Source organism: Panicum virgatum, chromosome 4K, assembly GCF_016808335.1.
Source record: "Panicum virgatum strain AP13 chromosome 4K, P.virgatum_v5, whole genome shotgun sequence".
In the NCBI taxonomy this organism is placed as follows: domain Eukaryota; kingdom Viridiplantae; phylum Streptophyta; class Magnoliopsida; order Poales; family Poaceae; genus Panicum; species Panicum virgatum.
In genome coordinates this window covers 31777488-31802744 of record NC_053139.1, presented here as the reverse complement: position 1 = coordinate 31802744, position 25257 = coordinate 31777488, and the positions used below count along the sequence as shown (strand labels likewise).

General features: G+C 48.6%; 1 protein-coding gene across 1 annotated transcript; it reads left to right on the top strand.

The window, feature by feature from the left end:
* Positions 1 to 17109: 17109 nt before the first annotated feature.
* On the top strand, positions 17110 to 21221 carry LOC120703654 (O-fucosyltransferase 8-like). The gene is made up of 10 exons (XM_039987801.1): positions 17110 to 17771; positions 18104 to 18193; positions 18299 to 18398; positions 18642 to 18712; positions 18799 to 18887; positions 19232 to 19352; positions 19468 to 19611; positions 19705 to 20036; positions 20135 to 20375; positions 20501 to 21221. Exons 1-10 carry the CDS (start codon positions 17442 to 17444, stop codon positions 20828 to 20830), a joined length of 1848 nt encoding a protein of 615 aa, XP_039843735.1. The 5' UTR covers positions 17110 to 17441; the 3' UTR covers positions 20831 to 21221.
* Positions 21222 to 25257: the final 4036 nt, after the last annotated feature.

The window sequence follows — 25257 nt, the reverse complement described above, 5'->3', positions numbered from 1 at the left end:
AAACAAACTAATTTAAACAAGGCATGAAGCAAGATTTAAATAAACCGATAGCTAGGCATGTCAAAAGTCTATGAAACTTTTACACAAGGTTATACATCTAACATGTACCCCACTGACCAAAAATGGCTAACAACTCATGCTTGTAACTTGAGATCTAATAAATGGTACATTTTCTTTGTATTTTAAATGTAGTAAAAACCATTGAGCAAATGAAAAAGTGAATGAAACGAAAGTTGTAGATCTAGCCACAAGGAACTCAGAACAGTTGAGTTTACATTTTTACGATTTTTCTAAGAATTTATATAGATTTTGCAAGTTCGCTGTTTTGAAAACAAAAGAAAACCAAAACCGACTCTCGCATATATGCCCCTGGGAGGTTTTGGGGAATTGCAAATAGGTCCCTGCCGGAGTTAACAGGGGAGGGGCGGACCTTGGGGGCCGAAATCCGGCGAGGTCACTCGCCGGCGGCGAAGGGGAAGTGGGGGAATAGAATCAGGGGTTCAAGATGAACACGTAGGTGGTCTCGGTGTGCGCTGGGGCGGGCCGTGGCACACCGGCCACGGTGAGCAGGGGCAGGCGGCGGGCGGCTGTGGCGGCGGCGGCGCTCCGGCGAGGGAGGGGCGGCGAGGTCCGGCCAGGGAGGTTCACTGGGACATGTGGACGCGGTTGGAGCCTTTCTATTGGGGAGGGAGCGGCCGGAGCATAGGCCTCCGCGGAGGGGCGGCGGCCATGGCGCGTCGAGCGGCGACGGCCGCGTTCTGTGCCGAGGAGGGGCACCGGGCAGCAATGGGGGGTTCGTTGAGCTGCCGGGGAAGGTGTGGAAGCTAGCTAGAGCGTGTGCGCGGGTGGAGGAGGGCCGGGAGCAGGGGCTCCACGGTGAGGTGTTTGCGGCGGCAAGGGCGGCCGTGGCCGGTTTCTGGGCAGGGCGCAGGGGAGCGCTCGGCTCTGGGCACGGCTTGGGGCAGCGTGGGAGGAAGGGGAGGGGGCAGGGATGGGTGCGCCTGTGAAATGGGATGGGGAGAGCAGCAGGGGCGGGCGCAGGGAGAAGAGACGCCGACGACCGTGCGCGTGGTCGTGCGGCAACGGCAGAGGCGGACGGCCGCGTGGCGTGCGCGAGCAGGACCGTGGCAGCAGCGCGGGGCGGTCGCTGAGGCGAGCGGTGGCGTGTGCGCGTGCGGCATTGATGGCCGGCCGCGGTCAGTGGCTCAAGCAGCGCATGGCCTACCCATTTGGGCGCCACGGCGGCGAGGCGGCGCGTCGCCGTGCTCTTGTCGCGGCGTGTGCGTCAATGGGCAGGGCGCGGCGAGGACGGCATGCGCGCTCAAGTGGGGTGGGGCGTCAGCGGCGCGCGGCCAGGCAGCAGGGCAGCGAGCGGGGCAGGCAGCGGCGCAGCGCACCAGCGGGCACACGCGCGGCGTGCTTGAACGCCTGCGCGCGCAGAGAGGGGAAAGTCAGCGAGGGAGAGAGAGAGAAGAGAGAAAAAGGGAGTGGAGAGAGAGAAAAGAAGGTCCACGGTTTGACTTAGCCAAAACTCAAAATTTTCAATGGAAACTCGAAAAATTTTGAACACAAAAGTTGTTCCAAATTCCATTTCCTATAACTTTCCTTTCAGGCAAAACTTCGTTTGAGTAATGATTTGAAAGTTAAAAATTTGAATTCAAGTTTAAATGATCCCTCTCGTTTTTCGGGGTTAATTCAAATTTTCATGTTAGAACTTGAAAAACTTTGAACACGAAAGTTGTTTATTTTGTCAAACTCTACAACTTTCGTTTTGGGCAAAAGTTCATTTGAGCAAAGGTGCGAGAGTTGACTTTTTGGTGTATTTAAACGGAATTTCGGCTTTTGCGCGATCACCAAAACAGGGTTTACTGTGTCATTTGATGTTAACGGCATGTTTAAACAGTGCTAAACACCGGAGGTGTTACAGCCTACCCCCCTTAAAAGAATCTCGTCCCGAGATTCAGATAAGCAAGCTAAGTGCAGGAAAGAGGTGTACCTCCAGTTGAATTCAGAAAACCGGGGAAATTCTGATTTAGGTAGCTTTCAGTTTTCCAGGTAGCTTCCTCTTCGGTATGGTGACTCCATTGAATCTTGTACATTCTAACTGCTTTTCTTCGAGTGACCCTTTCCTTTTTATCAAGAACCTTGATAGGATACTCGACATAAGAGAGATCTGGTTCTACCAATATTTCTGTTTGTTCAATTATCTCGGTGGGAACCCGAACACATTTCTTGAGTTGAGAAACATGGAAAACATCATGTACTGCTGCCAGTCGAGGAGGAAGTCGTAGTCTATAGGCCACAGGTCCACAAATCTCAGTGATTTCATAAGGGCCAACATATCGGGGAGCTAATTTGCCCTTCACGCCGAATCTCTGCACACCCTTGGTTGGCGAGACTCGAAGATAGACATGATTACCCACTTCGAATTGCAAAGGGTCTCTCCTTTTATCAAAATAACTCTTTTGCCTAGACTGGGCGGCCTTTAAATTCTCTTGTATTACCCTCACCTTCTCTTCTGCCTCTGTTACGAGATCGGGTCCGAATACCACTCGTTCTCCGACTTGCGACCAACTCAAAGGGGTACGACACCGTCGACCATATAAGGCCTCAAATGGTGCCATTTTCAAACTCTCTTGATAACTATTGTTATATGAGAACTCCGCTAGAGCTAGACATTTGTCCCAACTCTTGTCATAATGAATGACGCAAGCTCTCAACATGTCTTCCAGGATTTGGTTCACCCTCTCAGTTTGCCCATCAGTTTGGGGGTGATAAGCTGAGCTTTTAATTAATTTTGTCCCAAGAGATGCTTGCAGCTGTTCCCAAAAGCGGGCAACGAACTGTGTCCCACGATCAGAAATGATTGTCTTGGGTACCCCATGCAAGCAAACAATGCGATCGAGATAGATCTCAGCGTACTTCTTGGCAGTGTAAGTAGTATGTACTGGAATAAAATGTGCTGTCTTGGTGAGTCTATCCACGATAACCCAAATGGAATCATGTCTCTGGGATGTGTTGGGTAATTCAACAATGAAGTCCATACTTATATCTTCCCATTTCCACGACGGGATAGGTAGAGGTTGAAGCAAACCGGCTACTCTCAAGTGGCTGGCTTTGACTCTCTGGCAGGTGTCGCATTCCGAGACATATTTAGCAATTTCCCTTTTCATCCTAGTCCACCAGAAATTTTGCCTAAGATCTTGATACATCTTGGTACTGCCCGGGTGAATAGAAAATTTGGAAAGATGTGCCTCGTCGAGAATTTGCTTCCGAAGATCATGATTTTTCGGAACAACTAAACGACTTTCGAACCATAAGACTCCCTTATGGTCCTGACGGAAACACTTATACTTCCCTTCTCCTTGAGAGAGTTTCTGTTTAATGATCCCAACATCTTTATCATGTAATTGGGCCATAATGATTTGATCCTGAAGAGTTGGTTCAACTGAGATGTGATTTAATGTACCTTGGGGAATCATTTCCAACTGGAGCTTCCTCATCTCATGACAGAGGGTTTTAGAATAGGATTCCACGGATAGGCAATGGCAATGAGCTTTGCGACTTAGTGCATCTGCTACAACATTAGCCTTGCCTGGGTGATAGTGCACCTCAAGATCATAATCCTTGATTAATTCTAGCCACCGCCTTTGTCTCATATTTAGGTCAGCTTGAGTGAAGATATATTTGAGGCTTTTGTGATCGGTGTAGATATTGCAATGAGTACCCATAAGATAATGCCTCCATATCTTTAGAGCATGAATGACAGCTGCTAATTCCAGGTCATGAGTAGGATAATTCTGCTCATGGGGTCGAAGAGCTCGTGACGCATAAGCAATAACTCTATTGTCTTGCATGAGCACACAACCAAGACCCATACCCGACGCGTCACAATACACGTCAAAGGACTTGGTGTTATCAGGTTGAGCTAAGACAGGTGCGGTAGTCAACTGCTCCCTTAGGGTGTGGAAAGCCTTTTCACATTTTTCATCCCACACAAACTTTACTCCTTTCTTCAATAGTTCAGTCATTGGCTTAGCAATTCTGGAGAAATCTGGAATGAATCGGCGATAATATCCGGCTAAACCAAGAAAACTGTGAATCTGATGGACGGAGCTAGGAGGTTTCCAGTCCATCACCTCCTGTACTTTGCTAGGATCCACGGCTATGCCTTTGCTGGAAATAGTGTGGCCCAAGAATTTCACACTATCTAGCCAGAATTCACACTTGGAAAATTTAGCATAGAGCTGATGGTCCCGAAGACGTTGGAGAACAATGCGCAGGTGCTTAGCATGGTCTTCCTCATTCTTGGAATAAATAAGGATGTCATCAATGAAAACCACGACGAACTTGTCGAGCTCAGGCATGAATACCGAGTTCATGAGATACATGAAGTAGGCAGGTGCATTTGTGAGACCAAAAGACATGACCAAATACTCATAGAGTCCATACCGTGTGGAGAAGGCGGTTTTAGGAATATCACATGGACGAATTTTGATCTGATGATAGCCAGAGCGAAGATCAATCTTTGAGAAAATTCTAGCTCCAGCCAGTTGATCGAAGAGAACATCAATGCGGGGAAGGGGATATTTGTTTTTGATTGTCACCGCATTGAGAGGTCGGTAGTCCACACACAACCTCAAACTATCATCCTTTTTCTTTACAAAGAGGGCTGGACAACCCCAAGGTGATGCACTGGGGCGAATGAAACCTTTATCCAGCAGCTCTTGAAGTTGAATTTTTAACTCGGCCAACTCCTTGGGTGGCATTCTATATGGTCTCTTTGAGATAGAGGCAGTGCCTGGCTGTAGTTCAATAACGAACCCAATCTCTCTATCTGGTGGCATTCCTGGCAAGTCATCCGGGAACACATCGGTGTACTCGCATACCACAGGAATTTCTTCTAGGTTGGATGTGCTCATGACAAATGCGCAAGAATTGACACACTCTCGGAAGGGTAAATAGAGAGTAGTGGCTCCATATTTTGGCGAATTTAATTCCACCGCCCTGGCGGGAATATCTATTATAACCCCATGCTGAGTCATCCAATTCATCCCCAAGATGATATCTATACCCTCAAGTGGTAGGAGTATAAGGTCGGTGTTGACGATTAGGCTACCCAACTTGATTGGCACAAGTCGTGTTATTTGGTTTGAAGCAATTTTACCCCCTGGGGTTGATATCATGTATGACCCTTTCGTGTGAATAAAATCCAAACCCACTTTTGCACCAAATTTTGCACCAATGAAACTATGCGATGCACCAGAATCAAATAATATAACTGCAGGCTTGTTGTGGATAGAAAATGTACCCGTCATCACTGGTGCGCCCTCAGGGAGTTCTGCAAGAGTGGTGAAATTGATACGTCCTTGCTTGACCTGAACAGTTTGCCTTCTGCCCTTGTTTTTGTTGTTTTGATTAAAGCTTTGGCTCTGATTTTGTCGCTTGGGTTGTGGGCACTCACGGGCGAAATGAGTTGAACTCCCACAATTAAAGCAACGATTTCCCTCACTTGGACGAGCTGGCGGTGGAGCAGTTGGCCTTGGGCCAGTTAACTGAGGAACAGGGAAACGTGCAACGCTCTGCTGTAGTGGAGGCCTGATAACCCAACGCCCTGGCTGAGGGGCTTTCTGAGGAATCTGGGGTGCAACATTCTGCACTACGCGATACCTCTGTGGCTGCGCACTAGAGGGTCCAGCTGGCGCTTTCCTCTTTTTCTCAGCACGGTGAGCCATGATACAGTCTTCTTGAGTGAGTGCGAGATTAACCAGCTCGTTGTATGTGTCTACTCTAATGGGGTTTAGTCGTTCCTTGAGCTTGGTGTTTAAGCCTCTACGAAAACGATCACGCTTCTTAACATCTGTGTCAGCATGATAGCCCGCGTACTGACAGAGATTGTTGAAAGCTTGGGCATATTGTAGAACTGTACGTGTCCCTTGAGTCAGAGCTAGGAACTCATTCAGCTTCCTATCCATGAGTCCTTCTAGAATATGGTGACCCTTGCATGCAGCCTTGAATTCATCCCAAGTGGCAACGTGATCAGCTGGGAGCATGCCAAGGTAGTTATCCCACCAAAGATGTTCCGAACCGCGAAGCTGTTGCGCGGCAAAGCGAGTCTTGTTTTGCTCTGAGCATGGTGCCAGAAGTAGTGAAAACTTGGACTCAATTGTGCGAATCCAAGCATCCGCATCCAGTGGCTCTTCTGTCTTGTTGAATAGAGGGGGCTGTGTTGCCAAGAATTCCGGGTAACCAGCAGCTTGAGGTTGATGAACATTGGGTCCACCCCGTTGCTGTTGCTGTTGTTGCTGTCCCTGGACGAGTTGACGGAGTAACTCGGTTTGGGCGGCTAGATATTCCGCAAAGTTGGGTGGCGGTGGTGGCGGTCGCTGCGAACTGCTACCATTCGCGTCCCCGAAACCCTCAGGGTTGCCACGTGTCGCTCCCACCATCTGGAATGGCAAAATCTCTCATTAGTAGGGTGACATATGACTTCCCCAAGTACAGAAGGGTAAGCGCGGAAATGTACAATTGGGACGAGTAGGATAACAACAGGGACAGCAACACTGCTTGTTACAAGAAAATCCATAACTTGCACTCTGTTCATCGAAATGCACCCAAATTTTTACAGCAGATAGATAATTCATCATACTACAACCTTGGTATTCAACTCCAAAGCTAAATCGACAGTTATGGTGGGCGAAAAATGGAATTTCTGCCTCTCTGTCCAGTCTGCTTTTCAGCAGGCCGAGGTACACTGTTCTGGCCATAACTTTTGGCACACAAGTCTAATGATGCTGAAATTTTGTGAGCAGATAGATCATGAAATTCACAACATCTTTGGTATTCAACACACAGCCCAGAAATGCAAGGAAACATGGATAAAAATTTAGACAAGTTTCTGCAGCGATAGATTCAACTGCCATTAAACCATTACAACCATCCATCAAGTTCTTAGCCAAAGCCTAAGCGATTAAGGTACTTTTACATATGAGTGGTACTCTTTTACAAAAGCGAGGTACTCAACTCTTAGTTAGCCTATTACATCACCATCCAAAGTTAGGCTACCCTATAGAGGAGTATGCGCGAAAGACTACTTAAGACATCATCTAAAAGTCGTCCAGGTTGTTGACTGAAGACTCGCTCCTCACTGGAGAGTGAGCTCCCGGAAGTGGTGGCAGGGGCACTCCAGACGTAGTGTCAAGTCCTGAGATACCCTGAACCTCCTGGGGCTCCTCCTCCATGGCCTCGGGCTGGGCCTGTTGAGCCTCCAACATCTCAATGTGATCAAAGGCAGCATTTAGCTGAACCTGCTGGGCAGTGAACTGCTGCTCCAGAAGTGCAAAGTCAGCATCCCTGTTGTCCAAGAGAACATCACGCTCCTCAATTAGACCCTCCAGTTGGCCAACATGGGCATCCAAATCCCTGATCTGCTCATTCTTAGCAATCACTATCTCATGGCTGGTCCGTGCAGAAGCAATGATCTGGGTCATGGCCTTGGCCTGTAAAGTCTGCAAGCGGTAGAGTGAATTCATGCACTTCACTAACATGGAGATAGTCTCTGCAGCTCGGTTTTGCTGAAGGTACCCAGTGTGTCCGACCCGACTAAGCCAGTTAGGGTCATTGGGCTGCTCTGCTGGGAAGAGGCCAATAGGAGCTAGTGTGACAGCTACATAATTCTTTTCACAAAACTTGTTGAGTGCTGTCATGACTGCAACTTCCCAAGTGTCAACCAGACGGTGTCCAACTACTTCCAGCTCCAAGGAAGCCCAGTGATCTGGAAAAGGGTGGGGAGCATGAGTCATGCGCACGCGACAGCGCGCAACTCCCATCTCATGGAACTCCTCGCCCACATAGCGCGGGGGACTGGGATATCCGGCATCACGCATCACTTCCCAAAGAATGGAGGGAAAACCCTGCCAGTGTGTGCACTCGGAGTGTGCACGCCCATCCTCATCAAACACCAGGAGAGCAGGGGCAGCCATCTGTACCAATAGATATGCACAAGTGAGTGATGGCTGAAACAGATTTTGGATAGTGCACGAAAACGAGTATAACTGAAAGCACGGAGCTCTAAAAATTCTCAAAATTTACAGGAACATTCCTTAGGTTCTTAGGAACAACTTTTCTAGTCAACTCAAGAGCTAGATTAGAGCCTAAGAAGGTCTTATCCTTATAGTTTTGCTTTGCTGTCAGCCCTGAATTCTCAGGGACCAGAGTGCTAGTAAACTGAGTGATGAGAACAAACCAATAAGCCTAAAATCACCAAATTTTTACAGAAGGTCGGTGAGTAAATTAGGCACAAGTTTTGTGTTGAACACTTCTGCAGAAAACATCTCTAGGAATGCCTAAAAATTCGTGCAGCACAGGTGTTCAAAGCTGACAGAAAAACAGGGTGTCAATGTTTCTAGTGTTTCCCCACTGTATACTAGTCGAAAATTTTTCAAATTTAAACAGCAGCAAGTAGACAAGGTTTGGAGCAAAATTTTCCACTGGCACTTCTACAGCTAGGGCCATCTACCATGTCAAATAATTTCATCTTCCAGGGTATAGCAGAAATGACAGATTTCTAGATAGACCTTAAGTGAGAGGAGAGGAACCGTGCTCATGTGCAACCTTAACATTCCCGACTAACCCACATCTATTTTCAGTGGCTTTCAATTATATGAGTATGATGCATGCATGACCTAATCGTCCTCCCAAGGGAAACAATTGCCAAATAGTTTTGGACTTACGGGGTTAGCACCGGTGGCATGGCACAGTTTACATCTCTCCCTATATATATATATATATTTCTAGCCGAGTTCTAACCGTTCTTAACTTACGTAATCGCGGTTAGTGTACCTGCAGAAAATTGACAGATTTAAATTTCATTGAACCTTTCATGCCAGCACACATGAAAGCGTCCCCATACATTACCGCTCACTATAGAAGCGGCATCCATGCGTCCAACACTGCATGGACAGCGCTCATACGCTACCGAGGTGACGTATTCACGGTTTCTTTTACTCCCAATATAATTGACCGATGGTCGGTATATTGGCAGCAGCTCAAGTAGGCCACTGCTTGAGCACAGCGTTCGGTTCGCATCACCGACGGGAAGGTCAAACTCTCTCAGCTGACTGAGTATACTTTACTCCCAATATAGCCAACTAATAGTTGGTATATTGGCAGCACCTCAAGTAAGCCACTGCTTGAGGGCAGCGTTCGGCTCGCATCACCGACGGAAAGATCAGACTCCCTCAGCTGACTGAGGATCCTTACCGTCTTACCTTAGCGTAGGTGCATCGTTACAAATGTAAATACTGAATTTAAAGTACAGAAGAAATGTGCTGGAAGTCAGTTATAAATAAACCATAAGTTAGATAGCCACCTAACAACTCCCATAATATCCCTAGGGCTTTACGTACTATATACAATCCTTAACGAACCAACGTATTTACCAAACGCGATTATGTGGCTAAGTTTTAAGTAAAACTTTTAAAATCTAGTCGCACTCTCGGGTGTGCGCTTTGTTCGGCTCTGATACCAGCTGTGGCAGTACCGCCCAAATTAATCCGGCTCAAGTGCGCTAACCATCATCTTAAAGATAATCCCGTCTCTCACGCACTTCAAACGGAGTAATTCGGCAGTGCTGTCGGGTAAAGTCCCGAAGAATCCACCTGAGCGTCGATCGAACCCAAAGCTTACATGTAACCCACACGAAGGTGAGTCCAGAGAGTACAACATTTCACAGATATATTACATTACAGAGTCTTAACTTAATTATTACAAACCAAGTTCGAAATCTCCGAAGGGTACTTGAAGTTCAAATTGAAAGTAGTTCAGAGTTCATTGCAGCGGAAATAAAACGAGTTCTAAACGACGATACATGATGTCATGATGAAGCCCGTACATGACATCACTCGGCATTGCCATCGTTGGCCGGAGTCGTATCCCACTCCACCGACCAACCAGGAGGTAAAACACACGACCAAGTCAAACTAGCTATCTGATCTTCAAAAGTATCACCTGAAAACAAAGTGGAGCCACAAGCAAGGCTGAGTATACTAATACACAGCAAGGCTTACCCGACTCGGATATAACTAACCCTCTAACTAGACATGCAAGGCTTTTGGCTTGAGGGGTTTGTCTTTGCCGAAAAGCAGTAAGTCCTTATTTTCCGATTTTAGCTTTCAAGTTCTATTATGATTAACCATTCTACATTAGCATCTATCCTAAAGCATACATGGTGAAAAGCAATTATTTTTCATCATTCAACCATATTTCTCATCATCATTGTTCCACTTCTTACTCTATGTGAAAAAAGGGTTAAGCAGTCTCAAAATCCGTGAGAGACGGACGATTCGAATCGAATTTGTTAACCTGTCCAGGCAGACCTAAACACACGCATGGGGAATGCAATCACCCACGCGACTTTTCCCCTTTTTCCCCGGGCATGAAACAGGCCCACCGTCCTAGGGTGCCCTGCACCCGTGCGTGACCATAGACCAGACAGTGGGGAGTATGTTCCACGGCCGGTTCCATCAGGTACTTAAGCTTACCGATTACCATATTCTCGGCATGTGGTTAGTACGTTCAAACGCTTAACCACCACTACCACACACCGCGGCCTTATCCATTTTGACTAAACAGACGGGGTATCACAAGTACAACAACCCCACCCGTAAACCTTATATTGCAGTGTGTAGTAAGCATTCAACTCCTATGAGCTCGCGAGTGACAGAAAATCACTCGACTTCTACCGAACCATTAGCATAGCCAACTAGCGACCTACACATACTAGTGTTCAAGCATAGGTACCTAGGATCATGCAACTAAGGTTCCAAACAATTCCTGCAACTTAAATGCATAATAAACAGGAATACAAATAGTTGCATAAATTAAAATAGGTAGGACATGCTCCGGGGCTTGCCTTCCTGCGCGGAGCTAGCCTTGGGCTCTTCTGAATTCGGGTTCAGATCTTCAGTGGCTACAGTTAGATTCACTTGAGCTTCACGCTGCTCACTCTCGGACTCCGGCACCAACTCGTACGTACCGTCAGGGAGAGTAGTCGAATCTATATGAAAGGCATATGCGTGAGTTATTTTAGTGATACGATTTAATCAATTCTTCACTAAAGAGTTGTAATCCAACACAAACTCAAGATGATTTGCAAAGGATTATGTTACATCATTTTGGACAATCCTTTATAGAGTGATAATCATTAACTGACTCCACAAAGTAACTAGAGTGGATTGTACCTTTTATCCTTATGCAGCAAAAGAAAGGATTTTTCTCATTTATTACTAGGTTAAGCATGTCCTTATCACAAATAATGTTAAACAGAGATTCTGGGTTTGAAATTTTTTATGCAAGATACACCTCTGAGTAAATTGTCTACTGTGAAATTTTTAGCCTATTTCATGCAGCCCATTAACCATGAAAAATAAAATAACCAGCTACTGCTAGAAGCAAAAATGAATTGTACAGGTCAAACTATGAAAGTACTGGTAATGAAATTTTAACTGAGTGTTGTCTACCTAAAGACGAGCCTTCCATAAATTTTTCACAATTAAACAAGCATTGTACAGGGTATGAAAAATAGTACAAAGTATTGCTACATGGATCAAGATTAACATCCAGAGACTGTTATAGCAAGTTCCAGAGCCTCATATTTTACCAGCATGGTTATAAACTAAATTTCATCCCCTAGAAAATTATCAGATTTTTCTATACAAAGAAACTATTTTTCTTGATTTAGTGTAAATATCTATACTATTAATTGGTTGGACTGGTTCCACCTATCTAAAATTTCTCAAAATTTTTGTACAGTAACTAAATATCAAGTTAAAGGCACTGTAAAAGTTTGAGCTCAGTAAACCAAGTTAAACAGTATGTACAAACAAACTAATTTAAACAAGGCATAAAGCAAGATTTAAATAAACCGATAGCTAGGCATGTCAAAAGTCTATGAAACTTTTACATAAGGTTATACATCTAACATGTACCCCACTGACCAAAAATGGCTAACAACTCATGCTTGTAACTTGAGATCTAATAAATGGTACATTTTCTTTGTATTTTAAATGAAGTAAAAACCATTGAGCAAATGAAAAAGTGAATGAAACGAAAGTTCTAGATCTAGCCACAAGGAACTCAGAACAGTTGAGTTTACATTTTTACGATTTTTCTACGAATTTATATAGATTTTGCAAGTTCGCTGTTTTGAAAACAAAAGAAAACCAAAACCGACTCTCGCATATATGCCCCTGGGAGGTTTTGGGGAATTGCAAATAGGTCCCTGCCGGAGTTAACAGGGGAGGGGCGGACCTTGGGGGCCGAAATCCAGTGAGGTCACTCGCCGGCGGCGAAGGGGAAGTGGGGGAATAGAATTAGGGGTTCAAAATGAACACGTAGGTGGTCTCGGTGTGCGCTGGGGCGGGCCGTGGCGCACCGGCCACGGTGAGCAGGGGCAGGCGGCGGGCGGCTGTGGCGGCGGCGGCGGCGCTCCGGCGAGGGAGGGGCGGCGAGGTCCGGCCCGGGGAGGTTCACTGGGACATGTGGACGCGGTTGGAGCCTTTCTATTGGGGAGGGAGCGGCTGGAGCATAGGCCTCCGCTGAGGGGCGGCGGCCATGGCGCGTCGAGCGGCGACGGCCGCGTTCTGTGCCGAGGAGGGGCGCCGGGCAGCAATGGGGGGTTCGTTGAGCTGCCGGGGAAGGTGTGGAAGCTAGCTAGAGCGTGTGCGCGGGTGGAGGATGGCCGGGAGCAGGGGCTCCACGGTGAGGTGTTTGCGGCGGCAAGGGCGGCCGCGGGCGGTTTCTGGGCAGGGCGCAGGGGAGCGCTCGGCTCTGGGCACGGCTTGGGGCAGCGTGGGAGGAAGGGGAGGGGCAGGGATGGGTGCGCCTGTGAAATGGGATGGGGAGAGCAGCAGGGGCGGGCGCAGGGAGAAGAGACGCCGACGACCGTGCGCGTGGTCGTGCGGCAACGGCAGAGGCGGACGGCCGCGTGGCGTGCGCGAGCAGGACCGTGGCAGCAGCGCGGGGCGGTCGCTGAGGCGAGCGGTGGCGTGTGCGCGCGCGGCATTGATGGCCGGCCGTGGTCAGCGGCTCAGGCAGTGCACGGCCGGCCTGTTTGGGCGCCACGGCGGCGAGGCGGCGCGTCGCCGTGCTCTTGTCGCGGCGTGTGCGTCAACGGGCAGGGCGCGGCGAGGACGGCGTGCGCGCTCAAGTGGGGTGGGGCGTCAGCGGCGTGTGGCCAGGCAGCAGGGCAGCGAGCGGGGCAAGCAGCGGCGCAGCGCGGCAGCGGGCGCACGCGTGGCGTGCTTGAACGCCTGCGCGCGCAGAGAGGGGAAAGTCAGCGAGGGAGAGAGAGAGAAGAGAGAAAAAGGGAGTGGAGAGAGAGAAAAGAAAGTCCACGGTTTGACTTAGCCAAAACTCGAAATTTTCAATGGAAACTCGAAAAATTTTGAACACGAAAGTTATTCCAAATTCCATTTCCTACAACTTTCCTTTCAGGCAAAACTTCGTTTGAGTAATGATTTGAAATTTAAAAATTTGAATTTAAGTTTAAATGATCCCGCTCGTTTTTCGGGGTTAATTCAAATTTCATGTTAGAACTTGAAAAACTTTGAACACGAAAGTTGTTTATTTTGTCAAACTCTACAACTTTCGTTTTGGGCAAAAGTTCATTTGAGCAAAGGTGCGAGAGTTGACTTTTTGGTGTATTTAAACGGAATTTCGGCTTTTGCGCGATCACCAAAACAGGGTTTACTGTGTCATTTGATGTTAACGGCATGTTTAAACAGTGCTAAACACCGGAGGTGTTACATCTTCGGTGGAGGAGACGCTAGAAGAAGGCTTACGAGGAGAGCGTCCCGCTGGACCCGTGAGGTCTGGGGGCTGCTTCTCGCATCCCTAGCAGCCTGGCCGTTGCGTCAGCCAAGGGCTCGGTGCCTTTCTTTGTCGCTTGTTCCTCCCCAAGACATGGAAAATTGCCACGTAGGTGGCAATGTGTTTGTATCTTTCGATGGCTTCGCGCCGGTAACCCTTTGTAATCTTCATTTGCATTTGAGCGATAAAGTCCCCTTCCTTCTCTACGGGGAGGATTACAGAGGGTATAGGGGTGTACAAAGAGTTTGTTGTCGGTCGAAACCCACTGGCGAGCAGCGACGGGCAACACGAAGAGCCGGGAGGTCGCCGGGGCGCTGGCAGGCACTGCTCCCTCGTCGACGGCCCGTAATTCCGTCACGCGCCCGGAGAATGTGTGGAAAGCCGGGCGTGCCACCTGACCTATACCCGATCAGGAGGGTGCGAACGTGCTCCAAACAGTTTTCTGCATACAAAGACACGTATACATATAAGTCCGAGCCGTGGTCGGCTCCCCGGGACGACTCTTGCATCGGCTTTGAAGAGCCGATCGAGTCCCGGTGTCGGATTGGATCTGTTGCATCCAGATATTGATGAATAAAGCAAATAAATATAAAGCTGCTTCAATTAAATCTAATTGATCTAATCTACGATGGTAACAGCTTCACTGCTAGATCGGAACATCCTACACGTGACTAGGCCTAATGTACACAACAGACAACTAAACCACAACCCAAAACAGAGGCCTAAGAACTAGCAAGAGCCGATTCCCGGAACAATCCCTATCTGGGCTAAGATAAAACATTTATTACACCACCGGATCATCCAATCCGTTTGCAAGGCCTAACCTAGCAGATATTACGCCAACTCTTAAGATAAGAGCAAACCATAACAGATCAGATCTACTAGACATAAAAGAAGCAGGGTGTTGCCTCTGTGCAACTAATTCTATGCGACAAGAACTAGCATGAGATTGAAACGTGACTGCACAGAGACAACATGATATTCGTAGGTGATAAGCAACGAAGCATAACAGATCTACTAAAAGCCATGCTACGAACATCAAGATAACTAGTACTACTCGCCATCAAAAACACTTCAGTACGAGTAATACCAAAGTAAAAGCAAGAACAATACTGCCCTGATCGCAAGTAGCGATCAGGGCAGCATGGCACTTACTTGGATGAAACCCTAGGATTAGGGGTGGCGATGCGCCGAGAGTTGTTGTGTTGCGAGATGTGATGACGCTCTCCTTTACGAATAACCAACATCTCCGTATAAACTATAGAAATTTTAATTTGATTCATTAGATCAACATCCAAGGGATATGGGGGATTGGATAATTTTACAATCTGATCCTACTTTGGATTGGATAATCACACTTTTATAAATTTCTCCTTCCATTTCTCTGCGCCACTCCTCTTGAATGTTGATATGACCATCTAGATTGAAAATTCCATAGTTTGCACGAAGAAATTGATTGTTCCCTTAAAAAAAAGTCTTCACGCAGGTGGTGAAATATATAGTCCCCGTCCCTGATGCTACGCAACGCAGCGGGCTGCTAGCAAGCAAAAGCAGGTCCTGCGGGTTGTTCGCGAGTCGCTGCCGCGGCCGCGCTCGCTATCACGGCACGAGAGACCTTTCCGAGCGGCGCACGGCCACGAACTGCGAACGGCTCGTGACGAGGACGACTTTTTTTTTTCTTTTTGTTCGGGCAAACTTACTTTGTGGCGCCCGGCCGCGCTCGCTATCACGGCACGAGAGACCTTTCCGAGCGGCGCACGGCCACGAACTGCGAACGGCTCGTGACGAGGACGACTTTTTTTTTTCTTTTTGTTCGGGCAAACTTACTTTGTGGCGCCCGTCGCTTTATGAGCTGTGGATGTTTGTTGTAGAACTTCTACTGGGAGAACCCGGCCGCTAAAAGAAAAGAGAAAACTTAAACCTGATACGTGCACTAGGAGAGATGCATTTTTGTCTGTGAAGAGAACAAAGTTTGTTCGTTGATTCGGTCAGGAAAATGTTGGGAACATTTACATTTTGGCGACGTTTGCGCCCCGGGCGTCTCGCGAACTGACGAACCGAAAGAATCGACGGCGGCAGCACTGTGCGCCGGCCCATCGACGGAGTACAGGTAGCCACGGTCCACGGACCAAAGCAACCAACCACAACTCACCGACCATCCCTTTGGTTCGGCAAAAAAAAAAAAGAAACCTCTTATTTAAATGCACCGTGTAAAATTTTTGAAATAGAATTTTTGTACATTTAAAATATTAAATATAAATTAATCACAAAGCTAATTACAGAACTCGTATATAAATTACAAGATAAATTCATTAAGACTAATTAATTTGGCATTAGCACATATTTACTGTATCAATTTATTGTCTAATTATAATCTAATTAGGCTCATTAAATTCATCTTCTAATTACAAACAAACTATACAATTAATTTTTTTATTTAAATTTAATACTCCATACATATGACGCAAGATAGTTGCACTTGTATTGTAGCCCGTGCCACCAACTGCCAAGCCGGCAAGCCTACCCACCTCACCCAACCAACTGGTCTGCCGCCTCCGGCATGCCCCCATCACCCAATCAATCAAACCAAACCGTCCAGCCGAATGAACGGAGCCATCACACCCTGCCGCCGCACGACACCTCCCCGGCTCCTCCTCCCTGACCTCCCCGATCGCTTCTCCGAGACGCCTCCCCTCCCACCTAAAGCCCCGCCGCAATCCAACTCGGGTGATGACAAGCAACGTAGGATCCCTCCCGGCGAAGTCCCTATCACGTTAGGTGATCTCTACCCTGCAGGCTGCACCTGCTCCTGATCCCCAAGCATTTTATTTTATTAATTCAATCCATATGATTATAATTACAACTTCTAAGTTACACTATTATAATTCGCGTGTTTCGAATAATACCACTGCAGTCAATCTGTTCTGGTCTACCAGCCGACTTCTTTCAATTTTTTTTCTCTTCTTACAGAATACTATATTGAATCAGCCGAAACCAGCTGGCTTTCTAAACCAATCGAACAAATCAGTCGAACAGAGTTAATTTTTTTATTTAAACCCTGAAATGCCATTTTCTTTATCGCGGACTGCCGCCTGGGCGCGAGCCCCATTTCCGGTTTCTTTATCGCGCCGAGGCCGCCACCGCCCGCGGGCGCCACGGTGGTTACACCAACCGAGACGCGACGGGGTGGGGATGGAGATGGAAGCTGCTGCTGCAGGCCTGCAGACCGTCGCGATCCGCCTCGTTTGACCTGCCCCCGCTTCTATACTCGAAGCCGAAGCTGTCGAGCCCATCCCCACGCGCCCGGCGGCCACGTCGCCGGCCCCTGCCACGAACCCGGTCAATGCACAGGGCGCGCGCGGCAGGGAAGACGAGCGGGGAAGGAATCGTTCCACAGCTAGGCGCGTACCGAATGGGGTCGTTGCTGTGCCGTGTTGGGTGAGCCGAGGCATCCCCCGACGCCAAGCTAGCCAGCCACCCAGCGTGTTCATCCGTGCGTGTCGGACGGAGCCAGCGGCGTCTGCGGGGCCGGCCGTCGTGGTCATGCTGCCGTGACCGATCGAGCAGCAGAAATGGAGGGAGCTTCCTGTTCTTCTTCTTCGTCGTCGGCGGCGGCGGTGCAGGGGGGCCGGGGCGGGGAGGTGGGGATCCGAGTCGGCGCCACCAACATCGGCCGGCTGCGCGGCGCGGCGCCGGGGCGGCAGCAGCAGCAGCAGGGGAGGCAGCCGCAGCACGGCGCCAGGGGCGGCGGCGGCGGCGTGACGTCGTGGCACCTCAGGGTGTTCGCGGCCGCCGTCGGGGTCATGGGCTGCGTCCTGCTCGCCGCCTCCCTCGCCATGTCCGCGCTGCACCAGGTGCAGTTCCGGAACGCCGCCATCTCCAGGAACGTCAGGGGCCTCCAGGTGCGCCTTCCTTTCGCCGCCGATCACTACAAAAATTTTCGGATCCCCAGCCCATCGGATTTCGAGCGGCCATGCTGGTGGTTTGTTTGGTCGTGCATCTCATCGGCATCGCCTTGGTTGTTGGTTCCTGCTCCTGCTTTTGCGCCGCGGCTGCTGTACCTTTCGATCTTTCCCCGTCTGATTCCGTTCTTCAATTCCACGACGAGCATATCAAACAAGTCCTTAGCTCCTGACTGCCTGTTTATTCTTGCTAGTTCTTACTGTCCCCAGTTTTGACATTTTGATGTGTGGTCACTCTGATTGACGATGACGAATTGGCTTTGGTAATGAAGGAGCTCAAGCAAAACGTTGTGAGGAGGGAGCAGGCAGAGCAGATAATGCACGGGCGGCTGCTGCAAATGGCAGCTTCAGCTGTCACCAAGGTGTGATGACCACACAAACCACTTTCTACAACTCAAGCACTGACAAAAAAAGGGGGCAGCTTTACCTTTTACTCATGTTGCAAGTTCCCCTTCCCGCCAGTGCAGAACGGCTCTGAATCTGAAGATTTCGCGCTATGGGAAGAGCCCTACAAGCAAGCGCGGAAATGGAAGCCCTGTGCTGCCAAACACAGTTTGGCTGACGAAGGTAATGCACTATGTTCAAACAGTATAAGCTAGTCATACTTATAAACACTAATACATGCAATCCTGGTGACCTTTCATCCCCCTGATAGTTGAATGCATGAAGTAATTTGAATTCATAGCCAGCCAAGCAAGATCAGACATTCCTAAGAATTACTCTGCTAGTTGAATTTTTAATCGATGTGGTGGATCATCCTGTTTTCGTTCACATTGCGTCTGAGTTCTGACACTAGACTTGTCCTCACAGAGCCTGACGAGATCAACAATGGTTACATACTGACCAGCGCGAATGGTGGTCTGAACCAACAGCGTGTTGCTGTAAGGATTTAGTGCTAAAAGAGCTCACACGCTGAATGCTTTATTTCTCAAATTCATCAGTACCTAAATGAGTCTACATCTTGCAGGTATGTAATGCTGTTGTCGTTGCTGCTCTTCTCAATGCAACACTGGTCATCCCCCGATTCCTTTACAGCAGCGTGTGGAAGGACACAAGGTACTGAATGCGCTGAACCTTTTTTTTTGTTTCTTCTTCTTGTACCGCGTTGTATCAGATATTTTTCTTCTAATTCTTATATAATATGAAACATGTTCAAAGCTTTTACGCGTTCTGGAATCTGATCAAAGTGGATGCCTTTTTGTTTCTTTGACTTCCAACCCTGTCATACCTGTTCAGATTGCATTGCAGAAAGAGGAAGCACACTAACCTGAAAGTTTTCTTTAGCTGGCAATAATAGTCCTGGGCCCGAAAAGAATGTAGCAGATTTGAATTGATCTGGTTCTGATATCTCGTAACTTCTGTTTGTTTGCTGCGCTTGACTTGCCTTCTCTTTCAACCAGTCAATTCGGTGACATCTATCAGGAAGACTACTTCGTGAACTACATGAAGAATGATGTGCGCATTGTGAAAGAATTACCACCACACCTTCAGTCGCTAGATCTCGAAGCCATTGGCAGCCAGGTTGGGGAGTCTCAGCCATATTCAGAAACTTCAGACACTTATTTTTTCAACCCACAGAAATACCAGTTTATCAGACACACTTTGCTCAGACTTCACTCTTGCCCTTTCATCTCAGGTCACAGACATAGACATCTCGAAAGAGGCTGAACCCTCCGAACTCGTCAAATCTGTGCTTCCAATTCTTCAGCAAAATGGCGTCGTTCATTTCCTCGGGTTCGGAAACCGTCTTGGCTTCGATTCAGTACCTGTCCATCTGCAGGTAACACTTCGCCTCTCTCTCTCTATTCCACTTCCACATGATCACCCTCCACGCTCTGTTTCCTCATCGATCACGATGAACTTCTTGCTGCAGAGGCTGAGGTGCCGATGCAACTTCCACGCCCTCAAGTTCGTCCCCGAGCTCCAGCGAGCAGGCTCCCTGCTGGTCCAGCGGCTGCGCAAGGCGGGCGCGATGCAGACCGAGATGGACAAGCAGCTGTTCGGGAGCAACATGCTCGACCCGGGCTTCGCCGAGGACCACGCCGCCGGCGGGCCGAGCAGGTTCCTCGCCCTGCACATGAGGTTCGAGGAGGACATGGTGGCCTACTCCCTCTGCGAGTTCGGCGGCGGCGAGGAGGAGCGGAGGGAGCTCCAGGCGTACCGGGAGGCCCACTTCCCGGCGCTCGCGGGGCGCCTACGGAACGCGTACGTCGCGCCATCGCTGGCCTGCCGCATTGTCTCGATCGTTCGTGCTCGAGTCTGACTCTGACACCGCCGTCGTTGCGTTGCGTTGCGTGCCGCAGCACGGTGGCGCCGGAGGAGCAGCGCAGCCTGGGGAGGTGCCCGCTGACGCCGGAGGAGTCGGGGCTCATCCTCGCCGCGCTCGGCTACGACCGCCGCACGTTCATCTACGTCGCTGGGTCGTGGATATACGGCGGCGCGCCGCGGCTGCGGCCCCTGACGCGGCTGTTCCCGAACCTCGTCACCAAGGAGGACATCCTCACCGCCGACGAGCTCGCTCCCTTCAAGAATTTCTCCTCACGGGTAAAGATCAAAGACCAATTCTGTCCTCCTAAGTCCTAATAACCAGCATCGATTCTTGATTTGAAGTTAACCATGTGCCGATCGACAAGTGAACCATGCCATGCCATTGTTGTCGATCATCGCAGCTCGCGGCGCTGGACTTCATGGCGTGCGCCTCGGCGGACGTGTTCGCGGTGACGGACTCCGGCAGCCAGCTGTCGTCGCTGGTGTCCGGGTTCCGCGTCTACCACGGGCGGGGCCGCGCGCCGACGCTGCACCCGAACCGGAAGCGCTACGCGCAGGTGCTGTCGGAGGAAGGGGGCATCGCGTGGGGCGGGTTCCGGCGGAGGGTGAGGCAGATGGTGGAGGAGTACAAGCGGGTGAGCCCGCGGCCGAGGGGCCGGAGCGTCTACCGGCAGCCGAGGACGCCGGGGTGCATGTGCAGGGCCGGCGGCGACGGCAGCGTCGACTTCTGAGTTCTGATGCCCCCACCCCAGGACCCAGGTTGCAGGCGGATTTCTTAGTTGGCGCGCGTGCGCCGCTACCCGTAGCGGCGCGCGGTAGAAGAAAGGAAGGAGGAAGAAGAACAGTAGAGGGGTGTTCGCTCGCGACGCTGGCGCGTCCAGTAGCGTCCCCCGGTTGCAGGGGCGGTCTCGGGATCATGTTCCATTGATTCTTTTGTAGCTTGTTCATAGCTTATTTCTTAACTTTGGTAGCAGCGATCAGGCAGGATACGAGGCAGGAAAGGTGATAATTTTTTTTTGAGTCCTACAGTATGTAATGTAACATATCTTCATACAAAAGAGTTGTCCAAAAGTAAGTTGTTGGAAAACAAAAAGAAAGAAGAATTGATGGCATTTACCTCCATTTTTTTTTGGCAACGATTGGAACAGTCACGTGGGTAGCATCGTGGCAGGGAGAAGGTTCCGGCAGTAGCGGCTCAAGCTCAATGGAGGACAACAAAGGATAGAAAGGAGCACTTCTTTAATAGCCTTAGTTTCAAATTATGGATCATTTTAACTTTTCTTGATATATAACATTTAGGAAAATACCCATTTTATCCCTTCAACAATTCACTTAGGCTCAATTTACTTCTCCAAACTATTTCAATTGGTCTAATCAACCCCTACTTAGATTTCTCTTTTTTATTTCTCCGCGTATATGTGGAATTTTATCTTCAAATTTTTCAATGCAACTTATAATATGCTAGAAAATTAATTGCAACTTTTCATGAACATTTTTCATGCAGAATTGTATCTATGTGATAAATTGTGTTAAAATTTCCCAACCTATGAAAATAACCATGAAAACTTCTTTAATGTATTTTTTTAACATAGGGCATCATGTTCTCTATCCACTCACAAAATTTGAACTTAAAATTCAATTTGTACGCAGAGAAACAAAAAAAAGAAATATTATTAGGGGTAGATTGGACTAATTGAAATTGTTGGGGGGGGGGGGATTTTGCTCAGCGGATTCAGTGGACAAAGTGAATTGGTGAGGGGACGAAAATGGACCTTTTCCTAACATTTATTATGCACCTATACATATACGTTGTCTAAATATATAAAAAATGTATAGAAAAGGAAAAACTATCTATAGTTTGGCAGTTGTAGAAGTGTGTACATGGACTGCTTATGGACTTTGGGCTTTGCGCCTACTAAAAAATATGCTTACCATGCCACGTATAATAAGCATTTCATCATGTTAGAAGATGAAATATACTCCTTAGATGACACAAAATTTATGGCCTTCAAGCAAATTTTGAAGTAAAGCGCATATTGACACACATTTAGAGATTTTTTCTTGATATGTTGATTAGCTTTTATATTTGATTTTTTCACTTACTGTTGTGTCTATCTTATACAAATAAGCGTTAAGAGCCCAAACAGAGTATATAAACATATGGGCATGAAAACATATTTAATGCTTTCTAGTTTCTACCATTCTGTGGTGTTTTAGCCTTTGAGTAACTGGCCAACATGCTTCACATGATTATGCAGATATCTATAGAGAGTAGTGAGTGAAACAAAGACTTGGTTTATGATTTATGAATTTACAAAACAGACATGGAGATTGCCTCCTTAAAATATCAATTTGACAAGAAATATTTGGTTTATGTTGTGTAACACCCGGTTTATAAAAGAACATAAACCGAGCAATCATATACGTGCCAGGATCAAGTCACACGTATATACAACAGAATGAATAGTATATCACAGCACATATCACGAATAAGACATAATAAATCGAAATACGAATGTTATTTATTACATTAATGACAAAAATGTCTGATACAGCGGAAACGAAGTACAAATACGATAAAAGCTCTCTGAAGCTGAAGCAGGGCGCCACAGGGACGTCGACTGGGAGACGAACACCTAGAAGTCCTCGTAGTCCTGGTAGCGCTGAGCGAACTCCCTCGTGTCGGCAGGAACTGAGCAGTAGTAGCATATCCAAGAGGAAAAAGTAGAGAAGAGGCAAGAGTGAGTACACAACTTGTACTCAACAAGTATAACACAAACTATGAGGCTCTAAGGTTGGCTGACTCAACTGCATAAGCTTTTAAGTGTTGACAAAGTTTTATTAAGACTAATTACTACGAGTTGATGAATTACCATTTACCCAGTTGCATAGTAATTAATCAAGATTTATCAGGTTACTACTGATAACCAAACCAAAACCACCAAGGTAACCCCGAGAGGCACCTCCCTCGTCGGAAGGAGACAACCCCACTAATCAAAAGGAGGATCTGGGCCGCTCATAACCGTGAGCACGGCTAGTATACCAGTTTTACACTCTGCAGAGGTTGCACATCTTTATCCACAAATCGTGAGCTACGCCAGTTTTTCATCACACTTCCTTAGGTGAGATGACTAGCGACTCACTACGAGGCCTTTACAAAGAATCTCGTTGGTAGGGAGTAACCGCGAGGGTGGATCGGCAACTATGGAGCAGGTCTAGTGGGCGTCAAGACACGAAGCACAGACGAGGCCACTCAGCACGAGGGCCATAGAAGCTTACCGCCCCTGCCCCGCAGGTAAGTTACTCCAAACCAAAAAGATCTAATTATTACGCCAAGTCTATCCCATTCTAGCCTTGTGGTAGCGCTGTTGTCCCAGGTTGTCGCTCTATGAACCGGTCCTTATGGAGAGTGGCCAACCAAGCACTAAGCACCGTGCTGGCCCCCTAAACCATGTTTCTACAAAAATCATGTTTTAACGAGACGTGAGCCACTCAAGCATGAAGCACAGAGGGCCACTCTCAGAATTAAGTTCAAGTAAACCATTAATCAAATTAATTAAAAAGGACCGTTATGTGTTATAGCGCGGCACCTAGCACAACTAACCAAAATGCAACCCAAAGGTATATATAAAGGATATAAAGTGGCTAGGAATGTCCTTATAGGCATACAGTATTAAAATACAGTATGAAATTATAATTAAAGGTGATAGGTGGTGTTCATGTTATACTTGCCTTCCTCGTACTGCTCTGGCTGCTGCTCAAACTGCTCCGAAGACGGCTGCTCCGGGTACTGGTACTGGGGCTCCTCCAGTAACTCGACGTCTACTCACGAACACATGGCCAAAACAATGCACAACAATAAGCATACAAGCAAACACTAATAAAAACTAAGAAACAATGCATCAATACATAAAAACAGCACACTAAACTAATCTAGAACTAATCTACGCGTCACAACGATCGCGTGGACATAAAGAACACCTAAAACGGAGCTAAAACGCATAAACTAGAGTAAAACAAGATCTAGGGGCTTATCTGCGAGAAAAACTAAGTTCCAGGGGGTTTTCTGCAAAAACCGAGGGCTAAAACATAATTAACCATTAAATCTAAGGGCTAACGTGTAAAAACAGCAGCTATGAACGGCGGGTCCTATTTCTAGAAAAACCAGGGGGCTTCGTGTAAAGTTTTGGGCTGAAAAGGAATTACTTTTGCATACAGTTGGATGGCGGGTTTATTCCGAGAAAACCCAGGGACTCTTATGCAAAAGAGCCGGGCTGAAGCGGTAAGTTTGGATCTGATCCGTTGGATCGAGATCTGAAGGCTCAAGGTGGTCTGGATCGGGATCTAATCTCGAGCGTTTATTATAGATCCGACGGACTAGGGCCATCGGGCGCGGGGGCGGCGGTGCTGACCGCCGGAGACCATTCTCCGCGGCAGCGGGGCACTGGGAACTCGCCGGAGATGGCGATAGGGGTGTTGCGGGGCTCTATTTGGGTCGCGGTTTGGCCGGGGATGTAGCTAGCGGCATGCGCAAACCTCTGGTGGCGTCAGGAGGAGGATTTGAGGCTCCGAGCGTGAAGCCCGTCGGTGATGGCGGCTCGGCGGCGCAGGGCTTGCCGGCGAGAGGCGTGAAGGCCACTCTGGGCGAGGGTGGTGGTGCAAAGAGGGTGCTCGTGCGCGTGCGGGGTCAGGGCGAGCCCAAGCCAGGGTCACGCGGGGCTGGGGTGATCTACAGAAGGCCCGCCACGGCGGGGCTACGGCGGCGGGGCGTCGGCGAGTGGCGCCCGGACAATGGGTGGCCTACGGCCTAAAAGGCTTAGCGCAAAAGAAAGCTTGGGGATCCAGGGTGCTCACCGGGGGCTTGGGGAGGCCGGATTGCGCGGCGCAGGGGACCGGCGGCGAGGTCCGGGCGGTGAAGACGACGTGGAGTCCGGGGAGGAGTCGTTGCGGGGGTCGGGGTCGGAGAAGAAAAGTCCGAGGAGGCTCCTGGCGCCGAGGCGGGGCTGGGGTGCTGCTCGGCCGGAGCTCCGGTGTGGCGGAGCGGCGTAGCCGTGGCGGCGCAGAGCGGCGTCACGGCGGAGCTGCGTTGTTGCGGCGGCTAGGGTTGCGGGGTGGCGGCGCTAGCTGGATGGGGTGCAGGGGGGAGTCGCGGGATGCT

What these genes read in the sequence shown, in the direction of transcription:
- LOC120703654 (XM_039987801.1), top strand. Translation starts at nt 17,442, where the DNA reads ATGGAGGGAGCTTCCTGTTCTTCTTCTTCGTCGTCGGCGGCGGCGGTG. An exon ending in GGAACGTCAGGGGCCTCCAG is followed by an intron (nt 17,772 to 18,103) that starts GTGCGCCTTCCT and finishes TTGGTAATGAAG; the next exon opens with GAGCTCAAGCAAAACGTTGT. An exon ending in TGAACCAACAGCGTGTTGCT is followed by an intron (nt 18,713 to 18,798) that starts GTAAGGATTTAG and finishes TACATCTTGCAG; the next exon opens with GTATGTAATGCTGTTGTCGT.